Source organism: Sus scrofa, chromosome 1 (assembly GCF_054392235.1).
Source record: "Sus scrofa isolate SSC_HxYL_T2T_F1_AM1 chromosome 1, Sscrofa_HxYL_maternal_Yorkshire_Landrace_v2.0, whole genome shotgun sequence".
Classification (NCBI taxonomy): domain Eukaryota; kingdom Metazoa; phylum Chordata; class Mammalia; order Artiodactyla; family Suidae; genus Sus; species Sus scrofa.
Window position 1 is genome coordinate 281,874,632 of NC_139383.1, and position 20,274 is coordinate 281,894,905.

General features: G+C 57.8%; 2 protein-coding genes across 2 annotated transcripts in view; one reads left to right on the forward strand and one right to left on the reverse strand.

The window, feature by feature from the left end:
- The window catches only part of STXBP1 (syntaxin binding protein 1), a 775,650-nt gene that overhangs the window by 319,213 nt on the left and 436,163 nt on the right, over nucleotides 1-20,274 (forward strand). The window lies entirely within an intron of this gene.
- Nucleotides 1-20,274, reverse strand: part of EEIG1 (estrogen-induced osteoclastogenesis regulator 1) — a 38,059-nt gene that overhangs the window by 7,686 nt on the left and 10,099 nt on the right. The window contains exons 2-5 of the mRNA XM_084998073.1: nucleotides 4,640-4,760; nucleotides 4,422-4,451; nucleotides 1,987-2,103; nucleotides 109-155 (exon numbers count right to left, since the gene is read on the reverse strand). Coding sequence (XP_084854199.1) covers nucleotides 109-155; nucleotides 1,987-2,103; nucleotides 4,422-4,451; nucleotides 4,640-4,760 — 315 coding nt within the window. The remainder of the gene's footprint in view (nucleotides 1-108; nucleotides 156-1,986; nucleotides 2,104-4,421; nucleotides 4,452-4,639; nucleotides 4,761-20,274) is intronic.

The following is a 20,274-nucleotide window of genomic DNA, read 5'->3' on the forward strand; positions in this document are numbered from 1 at the left end:
TGTCACTGGGGTGCCCCATTTCAGGGTCAGAAGGGGGAACCCAAGAGCCTAGGGGAGGGACGGGCCCCCGCCCCCGCCCCCGCCCCAGCAGCCTGCACCAGCACTCACGTCTTGAAGCAGGGATCTCCAGAGAGCAGGAACATGCCAATGGTGACCTGGGCGAGAGCCGGAGACATCAGCCACGCCTCCTGCACCCACCCAGCCCCAGCGCCCGTCCTCCTTGCACCTCCCGGCTCTGGCTTCAGATGGGCTTGGACTCTGATCCTGTCTCTGTCCCTTGCTGGCCCAGGCAAGGCCACCGGACCTCGCTGAGCCCCAGTTTCCTCATGCAGAGAAGACTAATCCTGACCCCTTCTCCAGGGGGCTAGTGGAGAGGCCACTGGGTGTCTGGCACGGAGGGACTCAGGAGCGGACGGTTAGCTTCTGTCATTTCACAACTAGGGCTGGACCGTGGGGCCCTCAAGGGTGGGGCTGCAGACACTTCATCCTCAGCACCCCTCAGGCCCTCGGAGCGGCCAGGCGGGCGGGAGGGAGGCTCTCAATGCCCACCTGCTGGGGAGCGTCTCACCAAGACCGACGTGGTGGAAGCAGGGGCTTGGGAGTTTGCTGGATAAAGTAAAGCAAGAAGCCACTGGCAATGCAACACCCACGTGGGCAAAGATTTTGGCAGTGGTCCAAACAAGGCAAGGTGTGGGTCCCCCACTCTGGAGTGGGAGAGAGTGACAGGCACGGGATGATGGGGTGAAGAAGAGGTGCACAGAGCCCGGGGACATGTCCGACAAAGAAGGTGACCACTGGGCTGAGGCTTTTTTTGACGGATTATTTCACTGGGCCACGATAACAACCTACGAAGTGCGTGACGGGTCCAGGCTGCAGAGGAGGGAACTGAGACACCTCGAGAGACCTGACTGTGCAGGGAGCTGGCCTTAAACCCAAAGCCACCTGCCCCCAGGGTCCCCTTGATCTGGCCTGAGGGTGCACAGGGCCACCGGCGTGAGGCCGAAAGGCCTTGGCTCTCACAACAACCAGCCTGGACCTTTTCAGGGGCCTCCGATTTCTTCTGCAAAAGGTCCACCAGGAGGCCCCATGCCCACCCCGTCCTGCCTGGCTCTGCTGCACACACGATGCCCCAGCTGGGTCAGCTCACAGAGGTGTGCTTAGGACAAGACTGACCTTCCCAGCCGGGCAGACGGTGTGGCGACAAGCAAGAGAAGGGTGCTGGCAGCGGACGCCCACATATCCATCCCAAGAGGCCAAAGAGGCAGCTCCCTGGGGGGAGGGCGGGAGCTTTCACCTGCCTGGGCCCACTGAGCAGCCGCCTGGGTCTGCCCGGGGCCAGGGACGCCAAGCCTGTCTGCTCACTGATGCTCTGGGAGCTCAGGCAGCCTCCGTCATGTGGGGCAGGGTTAGGAGCTGGGCTGCAAGGGCAGCTCTGCTTGTGACCCCAGGTGGAGGAGCTAACCTCTGGGCCTCACCCCCTCCTGTGCCAAGCTGAGGCCATAAGAGATACCACCCCCACGGGGCTGCTGTTGGGCACCACGGGATAAGGGGTGGTGGGCACGTGGTGATGCTGATCTCGCAGAAAGTGCTCACCAAAGCCTTGGAGGCCAGCCTCGACCCCAAGATGGATGGGGAAGCTGAGGACAGTGGCAGAGTCAGGCCTCCGATGGGGTTTTCTGACCTCAGGGCCCACATCTTCTCAGTGTCTCTCAGGGACTGAGTGAGAGAGAACATGGATTCTCTCTCTCTCCCTCCTTTTTTTTTTTTTTTTTTTTTTTTTTTGGCCTCAGCAGTGCAGTTGGCTTGATGTGGGATCTCAGTTCCCAGACCAGGGATTGAACCTGGGCCACAGCGGTGAAAGCACCGAGTCCTAACCACTAGACCACCAGGAAACTCCTGAGAACCTGTATTCTTAACAACCCTCCAGGGGCCTCTGACAAAGAGCATGTTTGCCCCCCGCCTCCTGGTGGCCGCAGGGCCCGGTACCTTGAGGATGGAGTTGTCCTGTCGGGTGTTCTTCGTGTCATACCCCTCCAGCAGGCAGCAGCGCACGGTGGAGCCTGAGCCTGCAAACTCGGCCAAGTTCAAGTCAGCAAAGCCCAGCTGGGAGGGACAGCGGAGAGTGTGAGAGGCTTAGGGGTATGTGGGTGGCTAGGCTGGCAGCCCAAGGGTTAGCATGACAAGGTGGCGAGCGGGAGGGGAGGCAGAGCCCCTGGGTCCGCCCCACAGCCCAGAATGACTGTTGCATAACCGGCACCCAAGGACAGAGGCCCCGGTTGGTGGCTCCGACGTGGCAAAGCCAGGGGCTCACATCCCTGAGCTGCACAAAGCACCCTTTGTGCTGCATCCCAGCGTGCACTGGGGCAGCGCCCGAGATGAAAAGACATTGTTGTCTGTGACACAGACGCATTGTTCCCTGGGAAACAAGGCTGAGCTGTGGGAGCCACCAGGGCAGCGGACAGGAGGGGGGACGGCCCGTGGGAACTTGGCGCTGGGATGAGGGGCGGGGGACCCTCTGCAGGGTGGGCAGGAGACCCTGGTGGGAGCTGGAGTGAGGGGCTGAAGGGAACTCCTAGCTGCTCTGGGCTGCAGAGGGAGCCGGGGTGGGGAGGGAAGTGGGACAGTGTGACAACAGGGGCATGAGCTAACGAGGCCTCCTAAGTGGAAGCCAAGTCTGCCAGACTGGGAGGCTGAGGTGAAGGTGCTGGCCTTGGGGACTTAGAGCATAAACCAAGTCATGAGGGACATTTACTGTGCGCCTGCTGCAGGCAGGTCTCTACTGCAGAGCTGAGGGCACATGCTCCAAAATCAGGGACTCGGGTTCGGATCCCAGCCCTGCTGTCATCTCAGAGCAAGCCCCACTTTACAGACCAGGAAACTAGGGCTCAGAGCAGCCAGTGACTTGCTCAGGGGCTCGCACACCTCCACTGGCAGAGCCAGGCCTGAAACCAGGCCTGATCGCCATCAAGTCTCAGGTTCCCCCTCTGATGAAGGGGAGCTGAGCCTGGGCTGGTGGTCTGATGAGAGAACAGAAGGGAGGGGCCTGGCAGGCCTGACACGTGACACAGCAGGTTGCTGGGGGAGGTGGGCTGCTCCGGCTGTTTGCTGGCAGTTTCTCTGCTGCCTGGGCAGCTGTCCTCACCCACGGGCGTTGACAGGAGGAGAAATCTCCGCTCTGACAGGGCCTTCCAGTTCTAGCCTCCCTGCCGTCTGCGTCTGGGGAGGGCGTCAGCGCCCCAGGGGGGCAGGGTGCACAGCCCAGTCCCCTGAGCTCCCTGAGCTCGGGTTGGGGAGAGGGGGGGCAGGAATCGCCCTTGGACCTTCCATGCAGGGTCAGGCGAGGCAAAGGAATGTCCCCTCTGGACTGACAGAGCGCCTTCCTGGGCCACAGAGGGTGGGGAGAGTCGCCCCCCCCACCACACATACAAGGGGACTTAGGGCAGAGCAGGCTGATTCAGAGCCGTCTCCTCCTGCCTTCCCCAGCAGGAAAGGTTTTCCTGTGTCTGTGGGCCCAGGGAAAGCCTGGCAACAACACAGATGCACAGCGGCGGGGGCTGCCTGAGCCCCCTTCCCCCTCCCCCAGCAGGCAGGTGGGCCCTGCGGCTCTTAGAAAGCAAAAGGACATCTCTGGTGACACAAACACATGCCCCGGTATATTGGTAAGCAAAAAAGCCAAGCTGTGGAAATCTGTTTAGGACAAGTCCATCTTGTGAATTTAGAAATCAGATGGTCCCAGAGTTCCCGTTGTGGCGCAGCGGAAACGCATCCGACTAGGAACCATGAGGTTGTGGGTTCGATCCCTGGTCTCGCTCAGTGGGTTAAGGATCCAGTGTTGCCGTAAGCTGTGGTGTAGTTGCAGATGTGGCTCGAATCTAGCATGGCTGTGGCTGTGGTGCAGGCCGGCAGCCATAGCTTGATTCCACCCCTAGCCTGGGAACCTCCATATGCCACAGATGCGGCCCTAAAAAGCAGAAAAAAAGCAAATAAAATCAGATGGTCTGCATGTGCCCAAGTACACACCGGCGAGCCCCTGTGTGACCCTCTGAACCACATGCACGTGTTTTAGTTACTGCTCTCCATGGATGATGTATTTCATGCATTTTTTTTTTTTTTCCTTAAAGGGTCTGGGAAGAGCCTAACCAATCGAAATGGTGGGATCTGGGGGTGGGGGAGGCCTGAGGAGGAACAGGGTGGAAACCACCTGTCACTCTGGGAACCTCTGTGCTATGTGTGCTGCAACAAGCATTCGCTGTGTGTGTGTTAAGCGCAAAGATGGTCAATACAGATATCGCCAAAAAGTAATACATCCATGGAGGGCAGGGTGCCTCCTGTTTGGGGCAGAGACACAGATGGAGCGTCTTCATGCCAGTCCAGCCGGGCCCCAGCCCGCCCCCCCATCCCCTTCACGCGGCCCTGCTTACCTTGGAATAAGCCTTCCCGCCTTTCAGCTCCTGCACGGGAGACAGACACAGGCACGAGGGTGACCGGGGATCCCAGGGACCTCGTGGGTCTCCCCATTCCGCCCCACCCCCCCAATCTGCCTGCCAGGGGAGGAGGCAAGAAGACGGGCAGACCCAGTCACTTGGGGCACGGGCCTAACGCCACCAGGCCAGTGGCCCCACCGGCCCCGCCACCTCACCTTGCGCACTGACACCCGGAAGACGCAGGGGTCCAGCAGGCCGGTGGCCGGGTTGGCGCTCATCTTACACACGAAGGTGAACCTCTTCCGCCACCGCACACAGTTCTCCTGCACCTCCTCCCTGCGGGCCAGAGAGGCAGTGAGCACAGGGCACAGCGTCCACCTTTAGGGCGTGAGGGTCCTGCTACCTGCAGGGGTGGGGAGGGGACCTCTCGCTTTCCACTTTGGATCACAAAGTGTATTTTCAGGAGTTCCTGTCATGATGCAGTGGAAATGAATCCGACTAGGAAACATGAGGTTGCGGGTTCGATCCCTGGCCTTGCTTAGTGGGTTAAGAATCTGGCGCTGCCGTGAGCTGTGGTGGAGGCTGCAGACGTGGCTTGGATCTGGCGTCGCTGTGGTTCTGGCGTAGGCCAGCAGGAACAGCTCCGATTAGACTCCTAGCCTGGGAACCTCCAGATGCCGCGGGTGTGGCCCTAAAAAGACGAAAGACTAAAAAAAACAACAACAAAAACACAGAGATTATTTTCATAACAAGAATCCGCTTTTGTGGGCATGTTATAACAACGAAAAAAACATAATAAAAATGAAAAAAACACAAGGCGGGGTGAGGTCAGGCTGGGGGCAGCTGCCTCATCTGCTTCGGCACTGCCCAGTCCCCACCCCCACCTTGTCCTGGGCCCTCGGGCAGCTCCTTGGCCTGCCATTCCCTCCCAGCAGCCAGATTCCCACTGGCCATCTCCAGTGACCCTCACAACAGGGTGACCAGATGGGCTACCGGCCCTTTTTACAGATGAAGAAACTGAGGCTAAGCAAGCTGCCCAGTATCACCCAGCCAGGAAGGGGCTGGCCCTGCGCCTGTGCTGCTGGCTCCAGAGCCCCTTCCTCCCCGCTAATAACGGCAATGATGATAGTAACGACAGCGGCTCCCACTCAAACAGCGCTTCCTACGCACCAGGTACCACCCAAAGCACTTTACAAAACCAGCTGCCACTGGAGCTGCTCCAAACGGCGATCCATGGTCGCCCCAACCCTCCCAGCAACTGCCCACAGCGGCCACAGTCAGAGTCCAAGCCCAGCTTCAAAGGAACCGGGAGCCCCAGGGCTAAGACCCAGGCCCGAAGCCCACCACTGGCTCTGGTGTCACCGCTCAACCCTCCCCACTGGGAGGAGACTGGCTCTCCAGCCCCTGGAGCTCCTGCCAGGCCCATGGAACAGGCCCAGGCCCCCACATTCAGCACCCTGTGCCCTGGGAGGGAGCAGGAGCCCGCAGCGGTGGCGGCAGCGGCAGCAGCGCAGCGAGCCTCTCCAGCTGCTGCGGGGCCTCTCGGGCCGGGGGTGGCAGGCCCATGGCAGAGATAGCTCGCCCACAGCCCGCCGGGCAGGCGATGCTCAGGAAGGGAGAGGCCAAGTTTGTCCCTCGGAACAGGAGCAGCGGAGCAGACAGCTGGGGAAGCGACTGCTTTACACCCTGCGGACCCAGGAGGCTGGGGTTAACGGCTGGGGGGAGGCGGGGGGCGCTCAGGTCGGAGGGTTGGGGCAGGTTGAGCAGCTCCTGAACCCAGGGTTGCTTGCTTTTCACAGCAACCTGGAAGGCAGACTCCATGCCACCCCTTCCACGGCTGAGGGTGCCGAGGCTCCTGGAAACTGCCCAAGGTCACACCCCCAGGGACAGACAAAGCAGGATCTGAACTCAGGACTGGCCAACTGCAGGCTCAGGGCACTCGGCCATCACCTCAGTTCACAGGCCAAGGGCTCGGCAAAGCCGGGCAGACGGAACCCACTCTGCAGCCGAGGCCCCCACCTGTGTCTGAGTGCCAAGTGTGTGCCAGGCGCTGGACACTGCAGGGGACCTGACTCACAGACTGACATCTGACAGTCACCCAGGAATGACTCGCTGTCACCAGGAGGGGCGGGAGGGCTGAGTCAGGGAAGGTGACTGGCCGCAGGGAGGGGGCATCAAGCCCAGACCCGCGTGACAGATGAGGCGGGAGGCCAGTGGGGGCGATGGTTCGGGCAGAGGGCACCGCGTGAGAGAGGAATGGACACGCTCTTGGTTTCTTGGCCGATGAAAGCCCCGAGCCGAGCCTCTGTGAGGCGCTCCCTCTCGCCCTGCAAGGCTTTGAGGTTGGGGCTGAGGCGTCCCCCAGGTCCTGCCGGGGGTGCAACAAGGACGATCAGGCGGACCTGGGCTCACAGCCTCACACTCTGTGCAGCTCGGGCTGGGGCCTGACCCCTGCATCGTCATCGATACAACGGGCACCACTCACTCCCTGGCAGGCACCTGCAAGCACGGAGCGAGGTGAGGCCTGCAAAGGGCCGGGCTCGGGAGGTCTGCGAGACACGGCTCATCTGATGAAGACACTGGGCGTCTAGAGGGGCTAATCAGCAGGCTCTGACCTTGTCAGGAAGCTGAGCTCCCACAACCCCTGCAGACTGGAACAGAAACGTCAGGGCAGAGACGGAGGGGAAGAAGGGAGAGTTCCCAACCCCCAGTGGATATGGGCAGAGACCCCCCCCCCAGGAAGCAGGTGCCGCAGGAGGGGCAGGAGCCCTGGGCTGGGGCATCATGTGAGCCAGGCACGCCGGCTCCCCTCGGTCATTCATTCAAATAACTGAGCACCAGCTGTGTGCGAGCCCCTGTTCTATGCACGGGGCCACGGTGGGGACGAGCTTGCATTTTGCTGAGAGTGGAAAGAAAGAACTAAAACTGTCTGTATGGGCAGATGACTTGATCTTATATGTAGAAAACCCAAAGAAATCCACTAACAAAAAAAAAAAAACTATTCAAATACGTGAGTTCAGCCAGGTTGCAGGATATAAGATCAAGACACAAAACCCAATCATTTCTATATAGGAGTGAGCTTCCACAATGAAATGAAGAAAACAATCTCAGCTACAGGAGTATCAAAGGAATAAAATAGGTAGGATTAACTTAACGAAAGAAGTACAAAACACATACTCTGGAAAACTTAACAGTATTGGTGAAAGAAATTCACAAAGACCCAAATAAATGGAAAGACATCCCACAGTCATAGACCAAAAGACGTCAGATGGCTAAGATATAATACTCCCAAATGGATCTAAAAATTCAATACGATCCCTAGCAAAATCTTAGCTGGCTTCTCTTTAGAAAATTGACAAGCTGATCCTAAACCTTGGAAATTCAAGGGACCAGAATACTCAGAACAATCTAGAAAAAGCAGAACATGATTAAAGGATTCACACGCCTTGATGACAAAACTTCTATGAAGCTACAATAATCATGAAAATATGGTGCTGGAGTTCTCCGAACTCCGGGTTAAGGATCTGGTGTTGTCACCGCTGTGGCTCTGGTTACTGCTACGGCACAGATTCAATCCCTGGCCTGGGAATTTCTGCAAGAGATGGGAATGGCCAAAAAAAAAAAAAAGTGATCAATGGAATAGCATTGAGAGTTCAGAAATAAACCTTTGCATTTATGGTCAATTAATTTTCAACAAGGATGCCAACAGGGGAAAGAAAAGCCTTTTTAGGAGTTCCCGTCATGGCTCAGTGGTTAACGAATCCGACTAGGAACCATGAGGTTGTGGGTTCGATCCCTGGCCTTGCTCAGTGGGTAAGGACCCGGCATTGCCGTGAGCTGTGGTGCAGGTCACAGACGAGGCTCAGATCTCAAGTTGCTGTGGCTCTGGCATAGGCTGGTGGCTACAGCTCCGATTAGATCCCTAGCCTGGGAACCTCCATATGCTGTGGGTGCAGCTCTGAAAAGAACAAACAAAAAAAAAAAAAAAAGAAAAGAAAAGCCCTTTTGGGACAACTGTATATTCACATGCAAAAGAATGAAGTAGGCTCCATTTCTCCACCATATATAATAATTAACTCAAAATGGATCAAAGACCTAAGTTTAAGAGCTAAAACTATAGAATTCTGAGAAGAAAACATAGGGGTAACTCTTCATGATCTGGGATTAAGCAACAGTTTCTTAGATATAACACCTAAAAGTATAAGCAACGAAAGAAAAATATATACTGAACTTCATAAAAATTTTTAAAAATTTGCGATTCAAAGGACACCATCAAAAAAAGTGAAAAGGCAATACACAAAACGAAAGAAAATATTTGCAAAGCATATATATGATAAGCGACTTGTAGCAAGAATATATAAAGAGCACTTACAATGCAATAATAAAGACAAATAACCCAGTTTTTTAAACGGGCAGGGAGCTCCCATCATGGCTCAACAGAAACCAATCCAGCCAGTCTCCACGAGGATGCTGGTTCAATCCCTGACCTCATGTAGTGGGTGGAGGATCTGGCATTGCTGGGAGCTGTGGTGTAGGTCGCAGACGTGGCTCGAACCCTGCATTCCTGTGGCTGTGGCTGAGGCTGGCAGCTGCAGCTCGGATTCGACCCCTAGCCTGGGAACTTCCATACGCTGCGGGGGTGGCCCTAAAAAGCAAATAAAATAAAATAGGCAAATGATCTGAATAGAAAAATTTCTCCCGAGAGGATATATAAAGAGCCAATGAGCACCTGAGAAGAGGCTCTACATCATTAACCCTCAGGGAAACACAAATCATAACTGCAATGAGTTAGCGCTTCACACCCACTACAATGGCTATAATCGAGACAGGTAATGACAAGTGTTGATGAGGATGTGGAGAAACTGGAACCCTCGTGCACTGCAGGTGGGAATGTGAAACGGTGGCGCTGCTTTGGAAAACAGCCTGGCAGTTCCTCAAAAGGTTAAGGAGTTACCATATGATTCAGCAAGCGTACTCCTAGGTGTAGACCCAACAGAAATGAAACACAGGTCCACACAAAAGCTGGTACACACAGGCACAGAGCAGCATTATTCATCACCAGAAAGGGAAAGCCAGCGTTCTTGTCGTGGCTCAGCAGAGACAAATCCGACCGGTGTCCATAACGATGTGGGTTTGATCCCTGGCCTCGCTCAGTGTGTTAAGGATCCCGTGTGGCTGGGAACTTCCCTATGCCATGTGTGCGGCCCTAAAAAGCAAAAACAAGAAAGTGACCCAGATGTCCATCAGTGAGGGAATGGATACACAAAATGTGGTACATCCATACAACGGAATGTTATTCAGCGATAAAAAAATAAGCATCTAAACATGCCATGTTGTGCATTCCCCTTGAAAACATTATGCTGGAGTTCCCGTCACGGCACAGTGGAAATGAATCCTACTAGGAACCATGAGGCTGAGGCCCCCTGGCCTCACTCAGCAGGTTAAGGACCCGGTGCTGCCGTGAGCTGTGGTGTAGGTTGCAGATGTGGCTCGGATCTGGCATTGATGTGGCTGTGGTGTAGGCCGACGGCTGTAGCTCCGAATAGACCCCTAGCCTGGGACCCTCCATATGCCACAGATACGGCCCTAAAAAAGACAAAAGATGAAAAAAAAAAAAGAAAAGAAAAGAAAAATGTTATGCTAAGTGGAAGAAACCAGTCACAAACAACTATAAGTTGTATGAGTCCATTTCTATGCAATATCTGGAATAGGCAAATCCTATTATGAGACAGAGAGACTGATGGTTGCCAGGGGATGGGGGCATCGGGGAAAATGGGAATGACCGCTAATGGGTATGGAGTTTCTTGGGGGGGGGGGGATAAAAATGTTCTAAAACTGAGGGTGGTGATGGTCACACACCTCGGTGGATGGAGGAAAACTACTGAATTGTACACTTGCCTGGGTGAATTGTGTGGTTGGTGAATTACAGCCCAATGAAACTGGTACCCAACGAAAACCATGGTAAATAAAGAGAAAAATGGAGCAGACAGAGCAGAGAAGGAGGGCAGGGAGCACTTACTGGATGGAGATGAGCAGGTGGGGGCTGCTACTGTGGGCGGGCGGTTGGGGAGAGCCCTTTGGCAGCGATATCTGAGCACCGGCTGGAGGGGAGTGAGGATGCAGGCTGAGCAAAGACCGGGAGGAGATGCGTGAAGAGCCAGTGCCAAGGCCCTGAGGTAGACATAAGCTTGGCAGATGGAGAAGCGGCCAGGGGACCAGGGAGGGAGCTGAGGGCGTGAGGCTGTCTGGGAGCAGGGTCAGGTCACGCCGGACCTTGAGGGCCACGGTGAGAACTTTGAAATGGTCCTCTGGCAGAGGCCCTGTCCTTGACTCTGGATGCCGGCTCGAGGCAGAGGCGGAGAGCAGCGGGAGGCGGTGGGTGGAAGGGGAAAGGCACACATCACTCCCCAGCAGCCGGAGGACCATGCTGGAAGAGGGGAGTGGGGGGAGCCGGGGGCGGCCAGGGCACCCCTGTGGACCCTCAGACCTCTGCCCACCCCCTCTGCTTGCGCGAGCCACCCCAGGAGCTGGAAGCAGCTGCTGGAGCCTTAGGAGGAAGCTCCCAGGGCTGGGCGTGTTGAAACACCCAGAGGAATTAGGATTAGCATCTGGGAACAAAAGCCGCTATTGCCCTCTCTCCCTTCCCCTTCCCCTTGGCGAGTCTGCCATGGGAACGCTGGCCAGGAAGCTCGGGGCCGCCTGATCCTGGTTCCTGCAGGCCTGGCCAGAGAAGGCCACGGAGCCCCTCCCCGGCTCAGGTGACAGGCGGCTTCAGCTTCCTCTCCGCCTGCGGGAAGGTGGGCCGGGCAGGGCTCACGGGATCAGCTCTGGGCCTCCCTCATGTTTCCACAGGGCTCTGAAAACACACTATTAAATGCCACCACTCCCACGGGAAGAAGCTCACGGCCTCGCCCTGGCCCACCCAGGAGGTCACAGCGAGGATAAAACGAACACCCCAGCAGTGGCTATTTCCTGCTGGCCTACTGTGTGGCCCCTGGAGCTCTTCAACATTGCAGGGTGGGTGTTATTGTGGCCACCTGACAGACGAGGACAAGGAGGCTCAGAAAGGCCGAGCAACGCACCCACAGTCACGGGGCAGTGAGCAGCAGAGCCCGGGCTCGACTCCAGACCCATCTGGGTCCAGAGCCCGTGTCACAGAAAGGACAGCCCTGCAGCCACCTCCAGGGCCCTCTGGGCAGAGAGCTGGGCACCCCCAGCCAGCTGTATGGGGTTCCAGGCACAGGGCAGGGATGACGGAGGAGATGAGCTCAGGCTCAGGGGTGGAAGTAGGTAGGGGGCATTCTTTTTTTTTTTTTTTTAAGGCAAGAAATAAGATGCCAAGCAGGGGGCCGGGAGCCCCAAGTGAGAGCCGGCCATGCCAGGTTTGAGGAAATCGCAGGGACTTGATTCACTCAAAAGCCTCTTATTAAGCACTACCTAGGTGCCAGGTAGCGCCGAAGGCCCTAGAGACAAAAATAATGAACGAAACAGAGAGAAATCCCTGGGTTCAGGGGGCTTATCGTCTGGCAGTCGACAGGAGACTGACAAAATGAGCCAAAAATACAAGAGACGGTGGCGGTCACGGCTGCGGGGAGGAAGGAACCAGGGAAGGAGGCAGGCAGTGCCGAGGCCCTGGGAGACGGAGGGCAAGGTGGTGGCTGGGGAAGTGACAGATATCCGAGCGAGGAGCTGAGGAGACCCATGCAGCAACCTGGGGGAGCAGCAGTCCAGGCAGAAGGAACGGTCAGTGCAAAGGCCCTGCAGTGGGAATGTGCCCAACAGGTTTAAGCATAAGGAGGCCAGAGCCAAAAAGCCACTGGGGAATGACCCCCAGGAATAGCAAAGGCCCACGGCAGCACTGCTTAGAGCCCTGAAGGCTGACTACGACCCTGAAAGCTGAGCGCCATCTGACATCTGCCGTGACCTCGATGGACTGTGGCCCCAGGGGGCAGGCATGGGGCAGGCACGGGGCTGCCTGGGTGTCGCAAGTCTCTGCACACATCCCCCAGAGGCGGGAGGGGCAGTGAGCCACCGTCTCAAAGAGGGAGAGGGTGAAAAAATGATGATAAATGAGCATCTCTGAGGAAAAATCATGAAGAAGATGCTGATGAAGTAAACACGGGACAGGAGTTCTTTCGTGGCGCAGTGGGTTAAGGATCTGCTGTTGCCACTGCAGTGGTTCAGGTTACTGCCATGGCACAGGTTCGATCCCTGGCCCAGGAACTTCTACATGCTGCAGGCACAGCCTAAACAAACAAACACAGGATGGTGCTTCCCCGCACCCTACCCCGCTCACCCTGCTGACACGGCTCACATCACATACGTAAAGAAATGTAAAGATGATGGAACCAAGCCCGAAAGGACACCGTCCATAGCCCTGAACTCTGGGCTCCCGAGCCGAGTGGCCTGCTCCACCTGCACAGTGACAGGAGGATACAGCAGCCGAAGGAAGGTGGGAACTCGAAGCAGGTCTGGCTAAGGTGGGGTGAAGGACCTCAGACCTTCATGTCTGTACAAGAATTGTTTCTGTAATTCAAACTGAAACATGAGAACAGGGTGTGAGGTTAAAGGGCTGGTCAAAAGCAAAAGGGATCTTGGGAGTTCCCCTCGTGGCGCAGCGGAAATGAATCCGACTAGGAACCATGAGGTTGTGGGTTCGATCCCTGGCCTTGCTCAGTGGGTTAAGGATCTGGTGTTGCCATGAGCTGTGGTGTAGGTCGCAGACGTGGCTCAGATCTGGTGTTGCTATGGCTCTGGTGTAGGCCGGTGGCTACAGCTCCGATTAGACCCCTCGCCTGGGAACCTCCATATGCCGTGGGTGCAGCCCGAAAAAGGGGAAAAAAAAAACAAAAAAGCAAAAGGGATGTGAATGCCCATCTACCCTAATCAAGGCCTGGGCTCACCCCCCGCCCTCCCAGCAGGACTGGGCACCCCCTTAGTGAGATATGAAATGGCACGAGCCCCCTAGCCTGGGGCGTCAGGGATTGAGCCCCGGCTCCATGCTGCCAGGCACAGGTAATTATAGAGACTGGGTTTTCAGGGGAGTTTCGTTTTTAGCTTTAAAATATACAATTAGACGCCCAAATCCCAGGGAGGCAGGGTGAGCCCTCTCCACCCACCACAGCCGCTGGTGGCCATCACAGCAGCGTAATTCAGCTATTTCTGGGTTGTCCTGAAATAGAGCAGAGCACCCGACCAGGCTGGTGTCCCTCGGAGCTCCCCTGGCCCCAAATCCGGACCACAGCCTCTGTTACGCTCCACAAAGACTCACTGTGGGTGCCGGCTGGGTGCCAGGCCCTGGGGTGTGGGGACACAATGGGAGCAGACCTCCTCCAGGGTCCCCAGCTGCGTGGGGCCTCGGACTTTCACAAAAAGTGACTGACAACTGCCGCCAGCCCGAGGAGGTGGAAGGGGCCACGAGAATGCTGAGCAGATCGGGGCCTGACTTGGCCTGGGGACACCAGAGCGGGACCTCAAGGCTGCAGTGAGCCAGGTGAAGATGCAGAGATGGCCCAGGCGGTGGGGACAGCCCAGCAGGACCCAGAAGGACAGAGGTGGCTCTCAGGAAGAGGTGGGAGAAGGCTGGGGGATGGGGGAAATCAGGCAGGTAAGGGCAAGGCTGCACCCAGGGACCCAGAGGCCCGTCACAGGGGCCGTCGGGGAGACGGCAGTGCCCTGTCCAACTCCCTTCTCCAGTGCTCAGCCAGAGGGGCGAGGCAAGGAATTCTGCCAGCACCGTGTGTGTGTGGCCACGTCCCAGCATCTTCCCCGTGTCAGGGGCCAAGAAAGGCAGCTGGCACTGTGGGACCCCACACAGAGCAGGGGCACGTGGCCTCTATCTGCTGCCACCGCCTCTGCAGAGCCCAACAGAGTTGCACGGAGCGGGACACTGGCTCTAGGACACCCTCTGCCCTCCAGGTTCACCTTTAATTAATCAGCAGTAAAACCAGGTCCTGTTCATTGAGCCTGTTCTACGGGACCCCAGGCTTTAGACACACAACCAACTCTAGCTCAGTCCTCGGAGATACGTGCCGTTGTTGTTACTGTGCTTCCCATCTCACAGACGAAGAAGCCACAGCCCAGAGGTGGCAGAGCAAGCCCGAGCAAGACTGGACAGAACGGTGGGGCTGGTCGCTGACCCCAGGCCACCCCTTCTCGTGTGGGTTCTCCCCAAAAGCAGGAAGGCAAATGCACACCTGGGGGAGGGAATGCTTCGTCCCAGGCCCCCAGTGACCGCAGAGGCGTCCAAGGCTATATGAAGGGGGAGGACCCAGCTGAAATGAGCCACCATCTTCAGGCTCTCAGGCGGGGGAATTTGGGACTCCCAGCTAGAAGCCACCCTAGAGTCCGGATTCGGAGGTCCCCCGAGGCTGGTTCACTGCCACCTCCCCAGCACCCCGCCCAGACCAGCGTCACCACACAGGAAACACAAGATCTCAGAGCTTAGCATCTCCAGGTCTCCACCGTGCAAGTGGCAATGGGTCCACGTCACAGGAGCCACCTCTTGCCCACAGGCTGCCTCACCACAGCATCCTCATAGACAGGGGCCAACTGGGGCCTTTCCCTGGAGTCGAAGCAAAGGCACAGCACAGCCAGCAGGCCAAGAGAAGGGAACCCAGGCCATCAGTGCGACAGCCCTTGGCAGGGCTCCAGGCAGACCCCACACCCACCCTCAGCACCTCAACTTCCCAGCTACCTGGTGGCAAGCACTCTGTCTCATCACCACTGTGTGCCCAGCATGGAGTCTGGTCTGGCAGGGGGCAGCTCAGTTGTGGCCACAATCTAGGGGTGAGGGTGGGGAGACCTGGGGGGCCAGAGCTTCTCAGACTCAAGCCAAGACTGAAGAAGTCCTTGGCTTGTCACAAATGAGGATTCCCAGGCCCCACCAGAACTCCGGGCTCTGCTACGGCGGGGTTTCCAACCTCGGCCCCACTGACACTTTAAGCCAGTTGCACTTGTCATGGGGCGGGCCTGTGCATTATGGGATGTTTAGCAGCATCCTGTCAGAAGCACAATTCCAGTTGTAACAACCAACAATGAGTCCAGATATTGCCAACTGTCCCCCTCCCAGGAACAAAGTCACCCCTGGTTGAGAACCACTGCTGTAGGCCTTGGACGGGACTTTTTTTTTTTGGCCGTACCCCCAGCATGTGGAAGTTCCTGGGCCAAGGATCAAACCCACGCCACAGCAGCAACTCCAGCCACTGCAGTGACACCACTGGATCCTTAACCCAAGGTACCACAGGGAACTCCTAGATTGGCCCTTTTAAACAGGCTCCCAGGAGTTTCTGTGGTGGCTCAGAGGTAACAAACCCGACCAGTACTCATGAGGACGCAGGTTTGATCCCTGGCCTTGCTCAGTGGGTGAAGGATCTGGTGTTGCAGTGGGCTCCAGTTTAGGTCACAGATATGGCTGGGACCCAGCGTTGCTGTGGCTGTGGTGTAGGCTGGCAGCTACAGCTCCAATTGGACCCCTAGCCTGGGAACTTCCATATGCCTCAGCTGAAGCCCTAAAAAAAAAAAAAAAAAAATCCAAGCTCCCAGGTGATTCTGAGGCAGGTGCTGGACACTGGCTGGCGGGGGGGCATGTCGCTGAGGACTGAGTGGGACCCCAGGGACCTCCCAGCCCCATGTGCCCCTGGGTTCCTAAGAGGGCTGGTCCCCGGATTCCTCCCCTCTGTCCCTGTGGAGAGAGACCTGGAGCACAGCTCCCTCGCGTGAATCCCTCCCTGGGCCGGCAGCTCCTGGGGGCAGTCAGAGGGCCCCGCCTGCACCTCCTCAGCCACGGCCACTCCGTGATCTCCCCGTCCTTGGCCGGGATCCTGGAGGAGCGAGCGAGCGGTCACAGTGATGCAACCAAGGTTCCCGGCTGATGAAACCCAGCCCGGGCGGGAAGAGGAGAGAGTCTAATAAGGAAACAATTTAAATCGACAACATCTGCCTCTGCTCCCCTGAAGAGAAGAGCATACAGCCGCCTGGGGAGGGGCCCACCCCGGGGACCAGGCGAGGCATCCATCCAGGGGCGGCAGGACGGTACACAGCCTTCATTCCGGCGACGTGGCCGACGTGGCAGCCCAGCAGCTCCTGCCAGGAATTCAGGGCCAAGTGCAGGGAAGCAGCTTGCTGCAGTGCTGCCTCAGCCAACCCCTTCTACTGTGACACGACGAGGCAGGAAGAAGTTCCTAGAAGTCCAGCCGCTCAGGCTTGGCGGGGCAGCATCAGGGTCAGGAGTGAGGATTCTGGAGTCAGATGCACCTGGGTTCAAACCCCGCCCCTCTCCGGCCTGTAACCTTGAGCTGGATCAAAAACCCAGAGTGGGCAGGTGCCAGCTTCCCGGTTTCACAGACACGCAGCCTCCCCGCTCTGCCGTCTGTCCTCAGCGGCGGGCCCCACGGGCGGCGCGCAGGTGCTCTTCCGAGGGACGCGAGGCGCCCCCCCCACACACACTCTTTCAGCCCAAGGGGAGAGCAGGAGGTTGAGAGGAATCCACAGCACACGGCTGGCTGTGATCAAGTGCCCGATCCAACCCTAGGCACCTGGGGGAAGGTGCCCCGCCACCCCGGGTGGCCCAGCCTGGCTCCTATTTCCGGGCACCCGCCTCTGTGCCAGGTGCTGTTCAAGCACAAACCCTCTGCAGGCACGAGCACCACCCACGTCACAGATGAGCAAACCGATGCTCAGGGAGTCCACAGGTCACGCACAGGCTGAGGAGTGAAAATGCACCCCGAGCCCTGCCTCAGGAGCGCCCACCCCCACCCCGTCCTGCAGGAGCGCTGGTGAAATGCCCCAAAATAGAAAAGCTATTCTCGGGGGACCCGTGACATCAGTCAATGTCCCTCTGCTCTGCGGACGGACCCTCCACCATGAGTCTCAAACCCGGGAAGAGACGGCCTGGAGACCAGGGTTACCCTAAAGGAGGGGTGGCCGCGAGGTCAGAGTGCACGGCCCGTGGGGCATGGCATGGGGCCAAACCCAGCAAGACCTGCTGGTGTTGGGGACCAAGCCTGGTCAATCCAGGGTCGAAGGGAGAAGTGGGAAAACGTTCCTGTTAAAGTTCATAGTATCGGCTTCCTGACTCCTGAGCATCTCCTGCTTATCGGGCACCGAACGGACAGCTCTCCCTGCCTGACCTCCTAGAATCCACACCCCAAGCCTGGGAGCTAGGTACCACCATCCCCATGTCACAGGCGGGGAAAGAGATTCGGAGCCCAGGTCTGCCTGGGAGAGGGCTGTGATCCGATCAGAGCCCAGAGCTGTCTGACCTCAGAACCTCCAATGGGGTCCCAGACCTAGACGCTCAGAGCAAGAAGCCACAGCCGGGCTGTGCAGCGACCTCCCCTCCCTCAGGACCCATGGCTGAAACACAGTGTCGCGGGGCTGGTTCTGCTCAGGGAGTTTAGTTTCCCTTCCCGAGCCCCTGAGACGCCCAGCAGGAGTCAGATAGGCTGGAGTTCAAGGCCAGGATCTGCCATCCACTGGACACTTGACCCCTCTGGGCCTCAGGCACTGCTCTGCCCTGTGTCACGGGGTTGCTAAGAGGCCTAACGAGAGAACAGCTCCTGGCACATACCCAGAAGGCACTCACACAGAACCGGGGACAAGGCCACTGCCATCAGAAGTAACCCCGAGAGAGATGGTCCAGCAGGAAGCCAGGCCCGCAAGGCCCGATGGAAGCCCCGCTTCCCCACTCCAGGACCAAGGAGTGGGACATTTCCCCAGACCTTGAACCTGGCTGGGACATGCCGGGAGGTGGACTGGCAGGTAGCCCAGGCATGCTCGGGCCGCTCATGGCTGACTCATGCCTGGGTGGTGTTTGAATCACCCAAGGAAAGAAACAGGAGGGAGGGATCCCCGTCCCCGGAGCCCAGGTCCTCGAATGGCTGGACTCGAGTGAGTCACAGGGATGTCCCTGTCCCCTGAGCCCCTACGCAGCCCCACTGCCTTTCCCGAAAGCACCCTCCCCACAGCTACTGCAGACAAATTACTTCCTCTTCTGGGCCCCGGTCTTAGGTTTGGTGAAAACGGAGGAAGGCGGCAGCTCCGTCCCAGAGCGCAGAGGTCCTGGAGGCAGGCCCTTTGGTTCACCCACTGCTGCTTCCCGTATCCTAAGGACGACACCTGGCACCTGGGAGGACTCTGATGACTCAAATGGTGACATTCACCACTCCCAACAAAGGCTGCCCTAGGCCTTTCTGCACGGCTATTTCCACCTGCAGGAGGGGCCTCTGGCTCTCCGTGGACATCGAGGGGTCAGAGGCCATCACCATCTCTGGATCTGCCCCAAGGTGTTCCCACAGCTCCCTGGACTTCTGAGGGGACCGGGGAATACTCAGGGACCACTCAGCCAGAGTCACGTCTCTCACAAAACCAGCACAGACTCGGGCCCGTTTTTCCGGCCAGCTTCAGCAGCTCTCGGAGACTCCAACCACAAGACAAAGCACTGGGGGCCCGGTGGGCCCAGGAGGCCCTGACTCACCAACTCCACCGCCCCCCGGACACTGGCTTCGCCTGCAGACTCGCGGACTGACCCCGGGCCGCCTGCCACCCCTGCCATTCGCTTGCTCCACACACACTACCTGCGCTCTTCTTTCGAGCCGGGCCTGAGGGGGACACTTGAGATCCACCCAGAACAAGCCTGGGCTTTGGTGTTGTCTGCATCCAAAGCGGGCAAGGCCATCCTCACCCAGATCTTGGCCAACAGGAAACCCTCAGGAGGGGCTGGAGCCCTGGGTCAGGGCTTCTCTTGCCTCCAGGGAAAGTACCCGAAGGCCAACCCCAAGACAGTGGTCAGGCCCAGGGCAGGCAGGGCTGCGGCTCCACTCCTCGGAGGGCTGCTGTGTCTAACGGTCCCCCCGCTGCCCCCAGGCTCATGGGCCTCAGGGCAGGGACCAGGGCTGTCTCGGCCACCGTTGGGCCCCGTACCCAGCACAGGGCCAGGGCAGCAGTCTGGCTCTAATCGCAAGTGTTTGCCAAAGGAGTGAACCAGGAAGAGGGAACAGAAACAATCAAGGGGAGAGAGGAAGGAAGGTGAACCTTTCCTTCCTGCCCCCACCCTGGATCCCCTTCGGTAACTGCCCTGGAGTAATACCAAGCCCTGCCCGCCTTTCCCAAGCACCTGCGCTGTGCGGGGGGCTGTGCTGCGGGCTAACCCACTTAATCCAAGCACCAAGAAGGGGCTCATCACCTCCTTTCACAGAAGAGGAAAGCAAGGCCCAGAGAGATCCTACGATCTGGCAGCCCCAGGAGCCTGCCCTCCCTCTGAACCGCCAAGCCCCACACCCAGCAGCCCCTGCCAGGGTTTCTAAGAGGCAGGAGGAAAAGCCCCAGCCAGAGAAGACTGTTGGCAGCTGCCGGGGTGAGTTATGGCTCATCAAGAGCGATGCTTATGAGCCAGGACGGTTCAGGCCGCCCTGCCAGACAAATCCTGGAAAGACCCCAGGACCTCCTCCAGGCTTTCAGGTGCCCGGCACCACCAGGGAAAGTGTCTCGAGGCTGGTTCTCACAGACACGTGGCATGTCAGCACACAGCTGGCAGGCTCTCACAACTGTCCTGTGTAACCAGCCCCTGGAAGGAGGACTTTCTAGGTCCCGGAAGTCCCTCCAGACATGACTGCATCCTCCTGACTTGCATCAGGATGGGACTCTTTTAAAATCAGAATGCTTTTGAACTTCACATAAATGGCATCGATCAGCACGCTCTTGCGTCTGGCTTCCTTCCCTCGACGTTGTTTGTGACACCGTCCGTGTTGTGAGCAGCAACGGCTGCTGCGTATTAGGCTTGAGTTTTGTTTTTCATTGTTCCATGATGACAGAGGTGAGAAACAGTTCCCAGCTGACAGCCACCTCCCCT